At 39.3% G+C, this 12723-nt stretch overlaps 1 protein-coding gene across 1 annotated transcript in view; it reads right to left on the bottom strand.

Annotated features, from left to right (window-relative positions):
• LOC144762793 (CD109 antigen-like) overlaps positions 1-12723 on the bottom strand; it is a 1211849-nt gene that overhangs the window by 28202 nt on the left and 1170924 nt on the right. The window contains exon 32 of the mRNA XM_078648063.1: positions 12161-12263. Within this exon, the coding sequence (XP_078504189.1) occupies positions 12161-12263 (103 nt within the window). The remainder of the gene's footprint in view (positions 1-12160; positions 12264-12723) is intronic.

Genomic DNA, 12723 nt, shown 5'->3' with positions numbered 1-12723 from the left:
CCTCTCCTCAAGTTTCGTCATGCCACTGCATATTTGTATTTTATGTAGGTATCTCCGTAGGTTACTGCTTCTCAGATATCCTTTTGTTATTTGCAGTTCATAAATTGCAATCCTAATTTAGCAGAGTGAGCTATGAGCCGACACCAAAGACCTGCATGCAAAATGCAGGACATATGTCTAGAAACATATTTTTTCTAAATCTCCCTTTATTCTAACGTTACTAAAAGAAATCCTTTGCGTATTAATACATTCTTATCAGGATGAACAGCTTCAACCACCATGTAATGTTTTAAATCCTAACTTTGTATTTCTCCAGACCAATCACTATTAACATATAGTGCTGACCAGTATGGATGGCATGACTTAAACATCTTATAGCCTTCTTTGTTTTCTGTAACGTCTCCCATATACTCTGATTTAAACACTTGTATAATTGTCACTGTACAACGCGTGTGTGGTATGTATAGCGGTCTGATGCCCTACAATGGGATGAGTAGCGCTATAATAGAAATTAAATAAATTTACACAGAGGCTTCACAGAGATAACGGTAATCTTTGGAGGATGGTAATGTGGGAATGCGTAGAGTAGGAGGTCATGGAGGAACAACAAAGATTGTCACAGGCGCCGCCAACATTATACCCGGCCCTTGTGGTAAGTACTTCACCTCCTCCCACCTCACTTGTAATTGAGCTGTATACCTTTGAAATGGTTTTAAGATTCTACACATCTGCATTATTATTCATTTGAACCATTCCATTCAGTGGATGTTCCTACTCTTCTTCACTCTTACCAACCTCAAGCTTTACCCATATCAGACAGATCTCAAAATCATTTCCTAGGTCACAATGAAATCTTGATAGCCATTCATATTGGACATAACTTCTCCCAATGTATTTTAGCAACCTTGAGCATTTACAAACACATCCCCTCTATCTGTAAGCAGGTAACAACCAAGGGACATCAATTTTTTGCACCTTTCAATGGGTACCCATCACAACCTCTATTCCTTCCAACATTTGCTGCCTTTCGCAAAAGAGCCATGCCCGAAATGCCATTTCCTACTTAGCAAAACTACTAACTAATTTAAATTTCTCACAATTCACAGCCCTGTTCATCGCACCTACTTACTCAAGAAGATCTACTGTTAGGAATGAATCCTCCAGAACAACCACTGCTTCTCTTTCTCTCCTTATTTCAGAATGCTGATCTCCCCATAATATTGCACATTTTAAAGCTCACCTTTTCCAGCAAATTCTAGTGCATGATCTTTAAAGCTAACTTAGAACTTCAAAGCAAATGTGCTCCGGATGTATATATTATGATTTAAGTTATTTAAACCTTCTCCCTATCTCAATGTTATTCCCAACACGTTTACATATAAAGCACTCTCACGTTAGGCAGTCAATGCAGACTATATGAAGAAATAAGTAAACTGTAGTTGCTTTTTTGTCTTTTGCTTGGTAATAATGTGCGGTAATACTGTGCACACCATATCCTTGGGCATACACTGCTCTAGATGATCCATTTCGGAAGGAAACGGAAGTAAAGCAAACCAACGACAAGCCGAGTTTTAAGAACTTTGGAGACATAAATGAAATGAAATGAAAATGACATTCAAGCAGATTAAGAGTGCTTAAGCTTCAATTACAAATAATGCTGATTTACGTAGGGGCATAACATGTGATCAGAATTTGTTTTATTTCCTACTAGTATCCCCACACATGCATCTGGCTATTCCAAGTTAATACTTTATGACCGGATGATAACTGGGCTGACCCAAATTTTCTGTGTTAAATTCCACACACAATTCAGAATTCCATGGGAATGAATGTTTTCTACTAACACCTGCTCAGCAGGTGATACATCTGAATGGGGGAGGCTGGTATGGGTCAGGGGAAGGGGCAGTGGGCAGTACAGGATGTGGCCCAGGCAGGGAGAAGTGTTACTGGGTATACCTCTGCCATAGGAGCGGGTGAGGATGTGATTGTGGGACAGGGCTGCGCTGCACTTGCAGTCCACGCCCAAAGAGATTTTACTGGCCGGATTTTCAGGCCCGTAAATAAGGTTAGGTGCCCCTGCACCTGGGAAGCCCAGATGCTTTAGCACTGGGCGATAAATACCTGGGCAGAGTGGAATTCCACCAGGGAATACTGGTCCATCCAACTTATTATCGGGTCCTTAGCATTAGAGCATTTTAATAAAGGCAAATTAATGTGCAAAAATAAAGTGTGAGCCTAAAACGAGAAGCCACATTTTTACAATAGCAAATGAGAGCACTAGACTTTCATAGTGAGCCATGTTAAGTTAGAAATGCATCTGAATGCAGTTTTTTATTTATTTTACTGACCTTAGGTTAACAGTCCTGGTAATATGAAGACGTGAAGAGTACAATGAAAGAATGTGCTGAACGAGGGTGATATCATGTTAAGAAAGATTGTTTTGGACCTTCTCATAGAAAGAATACAATAATGTACCGAATAATGTACTTAAAATGTATGTAAATGTTTCTTTATAGACAAGACTTGTAAGTTGCATATGTGTGAAAGTGATGATTTCCTTTATGTAATTTCAGACATAACCCTGAACCGTCTTCTGTTGAGGAGAACTGAATAGTGGGAACTATACTTCAACGTGTACAATGATTTAAAATGTGTCTACAGAATATTTGATGTCTGTAAAACCTTTGTTTAAAAGGTGCAAGCTCTCCGTTCCCATGAAGACATCGTACCCTGATTGGACCAAAAGTTGCAGATATTGAAATGTTATAATAGTGCGTGGTCCTGGGCTAATGTTTAGCACACTTCAGCAGGCGACTTCCCCTTGAACTCCTTTTCATACTGATACACAGATTATCTTTGTTCTGTAGCTTTGTGCTCTGAGCAGACTCTTCTAAACTCTTCATTCCCCTTTGCCGGATTCTATAATTTACCTCTGAATACTCAACTGAATATTCCAAACTTCTCTTCATGAGAAGTGCTATTTTCATTGCTTTATGCTTACACATCTCGATATTGAACTCTTTATGGGTTCAAGATACTTTTCTCATCTTAATATTAGGGATAGGGAATTGCTTATGGAGCACGCTTGATTCTATATGTTCTGTATTGACTCAATAAATAAATGATGCCTAATAAAAGATAATTACTAAAAGATTTACCTAAAAACCCTTTAAGCTCACATCAAATCCCATCATTGACTCTTAAGAATTGATTATTATAATGTGGTAGTTATATTAATTTTGATTTGCAGCTCTCATCTTTACTTGCCTGTGTCAAAGGTCCAGACACAAAGGGACCAGTAGAGGCAGGGACTTTTCTTTTAGAGATGCGTAGATCGCGGGGGCGTGGCTAGCGCCCATCGGAGATGGCGGCTTATCTGTAGATCTCCGACAGCGGCGGAGGCAGTTTCGGCCTGACGGCGTGATTTCGCCAAGGCACAACATTCACCGAGTGGGAAAATGCGTCGGAAGCTTTGCGCTACATTTCAAGCCGTTTCCGGCGTGATTACTACGTTGTGAAGGTATTTCTGCTTCTTTATCTAAAATGGAGCACTGACAGATTGCGCCCTCCATTTTGTATCTCCTTACGGCATGAGAGCTGCCGCTTCATATCATTGCCTCGAACTCTGCATTTTTCTTTTTCCCTCCGCTGGTTGCCGATTGTGCTACGCTCTGACATAATTGCCTGTTACTTGTTTCTGCTGATGAAACCAACCCGTTTCTCCTTATGAAGATTAGAAGGTGATTTACACCTCATAACTTCGGGCGGCCATTTTATCCATCGGTGTTTCCTCAATAATTGCAGCTGCTGATTGTCATATATGCTGCTTGAGGTGGTTTTGATCCTACACCACTGGATATGATTTTCACAGGATTCACAGTCCACAACATACTTTATACACGTAAATGCTTTCCATTTTAGCATTCTATTGTGCTATGCTTTATTGCCTTTTCAACTAACTACTTGTGGCATACTCAAGAAAATGCGCTCTTTCTTAACCACAGTGCTACATTGTGGCTTTTCATTCCTGCTACCCCTTTGCATTCTGGAAGACTTTTTCAACTAGTTCACCCTTTCTTTGGCTTACTCGTTTGTCAAACTCAAGCCATTTTGTTTGTTTCTCCTCCTTTCTGGCTCTCATGCCTCACAGGTTTCATTGACTTTTTCAACATATCTATCATTGGTGGCCTTCACTCTGCTAACTTTTAATTCTCTATGCTATACATGGGGAAACTTCATACATTGAAACTATCTACTGCTACTAAGTGCCTATTTGTTCAGAGTCTGACTCTCCCTCACAGGATATGGAGGAGGGTGCGAAACCCAGGTCTGAGATGAATGCGGGAGCAATTTCTAAAGCCCATCACGGCAGTAAATTGCAGACAACTTCTGCGTCTTCCAAACGCCTCAAGAAGGATCTTCCCTCTCCTGACAACGCCTCTTCCTCTTCCTCTATAGATCTTATTTTGGAAGAACTGCGAGCTCTCAAACCTTTTATGGAAACGACAACTAAAACCCTGCAAATTATGCATGATAAATGGTCGTCCCTGGATTCTCGTATCGTGATCCTTAGCAATCAACAGAATCTGTGCAAAGTTCCTGTTCTCGTATCCCTTGTATGGTAGCTGAAATTCTTCAACTAAAAAAACAAACGGAGGATTTGGAAAACAGAAATCACAGAATTAACCTACGCCTTTATGGACATCCTGAACTTTCAGAAGGGTCCAACCCTACTGCTTTTTTCCAGTCTTTTCTTCCGAAACTTTTGGATGCAACTGCCTTATCTTCCGTCAATATACAAAGAGCTCATCACCTTGGTCCTAGAGTATCCTCCAAACCTAGAGGCGTCATCATGTTGTTTCTACAGTATACTGATCTCCTACAAGTTCTTTCAGTCGCTAAAGCCAAAAAACAAATTATCTGGGAGGGCCATCATCTTTATCTTTCACAGGATGTTGCTAAGGCCACTGCTGACCGACGGAAGAAATTTCTTGATTGACTGAGAGCTCTTAACGCCAGATATGGACTCCTTCACCCATGTCTCTTCAAGGTTACTTACAAGGAGAAAACTACTACCTTTGAAGATCCTGCCGTTCTACAGGAATTCCTTCGTCGTCATGGAGCGGATGTTATGGACACCTCTAGAGCCACCTGATCACACCTGATACCACTCTGGACTTGTGTACCCTGATTTAATCTTGTTGTCTCTCTATTTGATGCTTCTCTTATCCTATCTTTTGACCCTATGTTTATATCTGTTTTCACTTACTGTTCTTCCTGCCTTGTTTTCTTATAATATATTTTTCCACCCCTTTTTTTTCTTTACAGGTACTCCTTCACTCATCCCATCCCGGTGTTGTCACGTAGGTTCTTTATAAAAAAAACTTCTGCCACTCTGTCTGCGAAGTTTTGATTGCCTCGTTCTCGCTGTTGTCGCCGTCGCCTTTTCACGCTGTCACCCCCGTCTCACGTTTGTTTCTGTAAGTATGTCTTTCAGTCGTCTGTTTTGGACATGTACTGTCTCTGCGTTCTTTATCTTTTTCTATCCTTTTTCTTATTCCTCTCTGTTCTTTTCTCCCTTTTTTCTTTTTCTCTCTTTTTTTCTTCTTTTATATTGCTCTTAATTTCTTCCTTTTTTCCTACTACCTATTCTTTTACATCTCTTTCTATCTGGACTCAGTAAGCATGCTATTGTTCCATATTTCCTCTCGGTTTAATATTCCGTGTCACTACTTGGAATGTTAAAGGTTTAAATAACCCGATTAAAAGGCAACGGGTATTGTCACGCCTTGCTAGACTTAAGACTGATGTTGCCCTTATTCAGGAATCTCATCTTTCAGAAGAAGCTCTAAAAAATTAAGCGTTGTTGGGTGGGTCATGTTTTCTTCTCTCCCACTAATGATTAAAAAAATGGAGTTTTAATTCCGTTTCATAAAAAGTTAAATGTTTCCTTAATTTCTCAAGATTGTGATGCTCACGGTCGTTGGTTAATTGTCAAGTTGCTTATTGATAACATACCCCTTACGATTTTTAATGTTTATGCTCCCACTGGTATTGACAAGCTTTTCTGGCCCTCTGTTTCTGATAAATTAAGTACCCTTACAGATGATTATATCATTTTTGGTGGTGATTGCAATCAAATTTTTGACCCCTTCCTTGATCGTCACTCCAAAGTAAAATTTTTACCTTCTAGGATGCATTCCCAATTCACTAAAACTATTCAAAGTAAAGCATTCGTAGATGTTTGGAGATTATGTAATCCTGATCTTAGAGAATATAGTTTTTATTCCCCTTCACATAATTCTCAGTCACGCATCGATTATATTTTTCTTAGAAAATCCTTGACTCAACATGCCATTCACTCTGACATTGGTTCTATTTTAATCTCAGACCACGCCCCAGTACTCGTTGACATTTACCTTATTCCCTTTTCTCCTCATTCTGGCAGGTGGCGGTTTAACAATTCTCTACTTCTCGACCCCATTTTGTGCACAGAATTTACTAAGTTTACATCTGAATTCTTTCTACTTAATCACACGCCCGATTCCCCCTACGTCATGGTATGGGACTCCTATAAGGCAGCCTCTAGAGGTTTTATCATTAATTTTGTGTCGCAAAAGAAAAAATTTACTGAAGCTAAATCTGCTCGATTACTCGCTCAAATCAAACAAGTAGAACTCGCTTATCACTCTTCTAATACCGAATCCTCTCTCAAGGATCTCATTGATGCCAAAATCTCTTTTAATACATTTACCACTGATGCTGCCTTGAATCAGTTATTGAAATGTAATTCGCGATACTACGGAGGTAAAAAAAAAAATGGGTAAAGTACTTGCTAATTATTTAAAAATTCAGAAAGAACGTACTAAAATTGAGTTGATTAAAACCTCAGCGGGTGTTTCTTTGTTTAAAGACAAGGATATTCTTAATGAATTTGTTACTTTTTACAAAACTCTCTACACTCCTGAACTTGTTCCTTCATCAGCTGATCTCCTTTCCTATTTTCAATCTATCCCCCCCCCCTCTTCGTCTCATGTAGATTTCGGTCCTTTAAATGCTGATATCTCCCTCCCGGAAATTTCTCTTGCAGTCTCAAAATTGCATCATGGTAAGGCCCCTGGTCCAGACGGGTTCACTATTGAATTTTACGGTCATTTTGCATCTCTTCTTTTGCCAAAACTTTGACTTTTATTCCAGTCCTTTCTTGATTGCGGTCTGTCGAGCGGTTCTTTTCAACAAGCTTTAATTTGTTTGATCCCTAAAGATGATAAGGATCATTCTTTATGTAAGAATTATCGTCCTATCTCCTTAGTTAACACCGATTACAAAATTCTGGCCAAGATTCTAGCTCTTCGAATGGATCCTTTACTACCCGACTTAATCGGTCCTGAACAATCTGGTTTCGTTAAAGGCCGTCTCTCCTCTGATAATTCCCGAGTCTTTTTCAACATTCTCAGCTAAGCCTCTTCTCTAGACCTCCCCCTAGCTGCTATCTCTTTTGATGCTGAGAAAGCCTTTGACAGCATTAGTTGGGATTTTATGTTTCAGGCACTCACTTGGGCAGGATTCCCACCCAAATTTCTATCTCTTATCTCCTTACTATACTCTTGTCCTCAAGCGTCGATTTTTGTTAATGGTATGGTTTCAGATTACTTTGCCCTCCAAAGAGGTGTTCGACAAGGCTGCCCTCTTTCTCCGTTATTATTTGTTTTAGCTTTGGAACCTTTTCTTACCAAAATTCGGAAAGATGATTCTATTTCTGGGTTTAAATTTACTTCTCAACAAGTTAAACTTTCAGTTTATGCTGATGACATTCTCTTTTATTGTTTAGACCCAATCTCTTCTCTTCCGTCTTTTCTTCAACAAGTTTCCTCTTTTTCCGCAGTATCTGGTTATCGTCTTAACGTCGATATGTGTAAAATTCTTCCCATAAATTATTTATGCCAAAAACATCTCTTTGATCATTCTGGTTTCTCGTGGCAACCAACCAAAATAAAGTACTTAGGGGTTTGGTTTGCTTCCCTCTTATCTGATACTTTGAAACTAAATTTTGATTATGTCTCTAAGAAATTGAACACTGCCATCACTCGTTGGAATCCACTTTTTCTGTCCTGGTGGGGACGTCTGAATTCTATCAAAATGATGTTGTCACCTCTTGTATTATATACTATTTCTATGATCCCAATACGTATTCCCGATTACTATTTTAAAAATATTGATTCTATCTTACTAAAATTCTTATGGAACTGTAAAAGATCTCACATTGCTCTTACTTCCTTACGGAAGGATAAATCTCAAGCTGGAGTTCATTTCCCTGACTTCAAGGCGTATCATCGTGCTTTCTCCTTGAAACAAATGTCTCGTTGGCTTTCCTCTGATCTTCCCTTTTATTCCCCTCTTTGGTTACAAATGGAATCTTCCTTTGTTTCTCCTTTTGTCTTCCGTGATATTTTATCTTTCACGTCTACTGTGACTCATTTTCGTAATCCTATCATTTCTTATTCTCGCTCACTCCTCCTTACTTATCTCTCTTCCTCCTATCCCTCTATCTCTTCGACACATGAACAACCCATCTGGCATAATAAACATCTCAAGATCCGTAATCGTACTTTATTTTGGAAGACTTGGCACTCCCATGGTCTACGTTGGATCTCTCAACTTCTCTCTCATAATCTTCCCCTTTCTTTCTCAGACCTTCAATCCCAATTTTCTTTACCCTCTAGTTCTCGCTCACAATACAATACTTTACTTCCTATTCTCAAGTCTTATTTTCAATCCTTACCGGTCTCTAATGCCATTCCTGTCGAGTGTCGCTCCATTTCTCAAGCAATTGATTCCTCTCCCTCTGCGTCCTTTCTTTATAATTCTTTTCACTTTTCTGCAGACAGATCCAAAACTAAAATTTAATTAGCTTGGAAACGTGATTTTTCATCAGATTGGTCGACTATTTTATGGGAAAGACTTTGGGACAAAATTCATAGGACCTCTAGAGCTGCCAACACTACCCAAACTTTATATTTTATTTATAATCGAACTCTTTACACTCCTCTTGATTTATCAACCTTTTCCTCCGACACCCCCTCTCACTGCTGGTCATGACCATGCCCTTCTGCTGACTTGAAACATATGCTGTTTGATTGCCCTCCTGTCCTCCAATTCTGGAAATTGGATTGGCTTCAACTCCAAAAAATCGTTCAGTTTCAGATTCCCTTTTCCTTAACTCACATCTTCTTAGGTACCTTATCCCCTGCACTTCCCCAATCTCACCAACACTACCTGCTCATTGACCTTTTGATAGCTATTGCCTTCCATCACATCTCCTCTAATTGGAAACAAGCCACTAATGTTTCTCTTCGTTCATGGTAGAACGCAGTATGTTTCCATCATCGCCTAGACACTAATTATGTTTCCCCCGTTTCTCTAGCAATTAAAAGGGACCTCCTCTGGCTGCCTTTGGTAACCTATCTCTCCTCATCTGCCCCTTCAGTCCCTACCCATGATGTTCGTTCTGTTGAAGTACGCAAATCACCTTGATTCTCCAATGCCTTTTTATCCCAATATTAATTACTAATGTTCTTTATTGTTCTTTCTTACATATTGTATAATATATATTTTGCTTTTTTAAATCATTATGCTTGCTTTACTGCTCCACGCGTATGATTTTTGTTTCATTTACCTTTTGCTTATTTGTATTAAGTATGTGTAATTTCATTCATTATTTCTCGATGATTTATCATAGTCTTTTTTTTCATTCCGATTTTTTTTGTGTTTTTCCTTAATCTTCAATAAACTCAAACTTTAAAAAAAGAGATGCATAGATCGAAATTCCTATATTGAAAAGCAAATATTCATATAAGTCTCTGCGCCAACATTAGTGATATGGTATAGTGGTCATGGTTAGTATTTATAACAAGCCCATAAGTATGAGTGCATGTATTTATATTTTTATATTCGGGGGAGTTCTGTACCTCCCACTTTAAGTTTTTCTTGCATGTTTTATCCTCTGTCACGAGAGTCCTAGCTAAGTGTAATTCTCTTTTGGGTTTTTGCTTAAGAAAGTTGGGCACCAAGATCTATATATAGTACCATGATTCTCTTTAGGGTGAATCAGCCCTCTATAAATATCTCTTATAATTTTTAATGGATGGTAAGAATAGTGCAGATAGTAAATGACCTAACCTAGTCGCATGACTTGGTTGAAGGTGTGTGAGAGACACCCCCAGCGCACTCTATGAATGTCTGCTAAGTGTGTGAGTGTCTAAAAAGAGAGAGATACTGCACATGCTGGAGTGTTACCAAATGTTGCAGCGTGTGGCTTTTATGCTGCAGAGTGTGAATGGATCGTGATACGTGAGCCCACATTTATCTCTTGTAATTATATTTTGCACTGTGTAAAATAGTCAATGGATTAATACTCTTTACAGTTTTTATAGTTTGCACAACTGCTTGTCAGGTGAACTCTTTTTTTGTGGGTCTACGTACTTATTCAAGAAACTTATTTGCATTGGGGAACAAATTTCGTGGAGAGGCTTTTATTAATTAGTGAGCCAATCTAACACAGGGAAACGCCCGTTGAATAGGCGCTATAAAATAGACGGTTCATAAGAGATCAGGATAGTACAAGTCAGTATATTTGAAACGGTCTCGGATTAGTTGAAAGGAGTTAAACCCTGAGCAAGCTTTCCGGTGGAATTATTTGGATCTACTTTTATGGATTGTTACAGATGGCCTGTCCCTATCAACACTGTTTGTCGTTGGTTATTGAACTGTTGTTGATGAATATAGTGTTGTTGATGAAGGCCAGTCTGAACTGGGGCCAAGTCACTTAGGGCTGTCAAGGCTATTTCCGCCACGTGAATTAGAATTTTAAATGGGGAGGGAAATTGAGACTGCTCAAATACCATCGAAGTTTGAGAAATAAGAGCCTGAGTGAATTGTTTCCTATTGTGTTCTTAGACGGTAGGCTGTTTGTAGTTATTGGGTCTTGACTATATCTTGTCACCGAGTTCACCAGATCATGGTTAGGTCAGCCTAAATGAGGAACAATGAACATCTCCATTGCATCTTGGGTTAGCTTGTTGTGTTTCGGAGGACATGCAATGGTTTTACTTCTGACTCTCCCTTTGTGATTGAGGAGTAGAACAGGAAAGAACTATCTATTGGGTGATCCGGTGGCTGATCCAGGCCACGACCCCTTGGGTGAGTTGGTTGATTGACTAATTGTTGGAAGCCCAGGTTGTCCATACCTCGTTTGATGCAATCAGCAAAGACGATGGCTGTGTCATCAGTCCAGTAGTTGAATCACACAGGTGAGTGAGCATAAATGTTGCGATTCTTTAAGGAGAGGAATATATTTAAAGGCACATGTGAAGGAGTTTGTCAGACTAGTGACACTTTTTATTAGAAAATGTTCAGATAAGTCATAAAGTGGGCTTCTGATTTCTTTACGGGTGCGCTTGGCTCGCGATATAATGGACACTCCACTGCTACTCTCATTTTCTCTATTCTCGATAATGACGGGGACCCTTTCTTCAGGAGAAGCAGGGGTTTCTAAACCTGATTCTTGAAACTAATCATTATAAGCTAAGAACTGCCTACATTTAGTATATATCTGGATTGCTAATTTAGGTTAGACCTTAATAATATTTACATATTATTAAGCCTTGACTCAATTCTATTCTATAAGTTAATAAGGCCTTCTCACAGCTTCAAGGATTCAAGAAATTGAAAACTGATTGATGTCTTTGGATAGGGACTGGTTAAGATCGAAAACGGCAGGGGTTGAATGATGCACTGGAAGGGAAATATTCTCTGAGCAGGTTCAATGTGTATCTGCTCTCCTACGGCTGGCAAATAATAGTGCTCCTGGGGTACTGTGGCAGCCCCTGATGCAATGAAACAACAATGGGATTGATTTCTTTTTCAAACGTATGGAATGTAGAGATTCAAAATTCCATAGCTGGTCGACAGTAGGCCTCTGTTGGCAATGGGTTCCATGAAGTTTTGTACCCTATTAAAGATTTCCACAGACTATATAAATCAAATACTAAAATCACATGAAATCTTTACCTTCATGTTCAAGAGTGTTGGTGCAGAACAGCAAGCACTACCATCAAGCGAAGTCTGTTTCTCTTATATAAAACACATTGTTTCTACTTACTCGGTTTATAGTAATCAACAATGGAAATTGTGGCATCCTGAGTACCAGATACTTTGGCATCCCGTAGCATTGGAATTTCAACACAAACTGGTGTTCCACTGATCTGCAAAGTGAAGGGAAAAGGCAGAAAGTTATAGTCAGATTCTCAATGATAGCTTACATATCATGCAGTATCAGGCACAAATGTAAGGTTTTGTTATTAATCCTTACAGGCACAGAGCTTACTAAGTAATGTCAAACAGGAGATTGCAATATTCCATGCAAACCATAGTTGCTTCACTGTGTTGCGTGAAAGAAAGATAGCTGAACTGTGCCATATCTACTATAATATGACGCTGTTTCTGTCTCCCATTTCACCAGTGCTCTTCGAGACTGTCGTCGTCACACACACACACACACACACACACACACACACCCCTTTGCACAACAGCACAAATATGCGTATGCGTGAAATCTAGCGTAGGTTTATTACTGGACGAGTACCCTTTCAGTAAAGCATGCTATGCTTAGACATCATTTTAACCCCTTTTTGGATGTGTGCAGTATAGCTCTCAAAAAATCAT

This window comes from Lissotriton helveticus, chromosome 6, assembly GCF_964261635.1.
Source record: "Lissotriton helveticus chromosome 6, aLisHel1.1, whole genome shotgun sequence".
In the NCBI taxonomy this organism is placed as follows: domain Eukaryota; kingdom Metazoa; phylum Chordata; class Amphibia; order Caudata; family Salamandridae; genus Lissotriton; species Lissotriton helveticus.
Note: the sequence above shows the minus strand (reverse complement) of the source record. Positions and strands in the feature narration are given on the sequence as shown.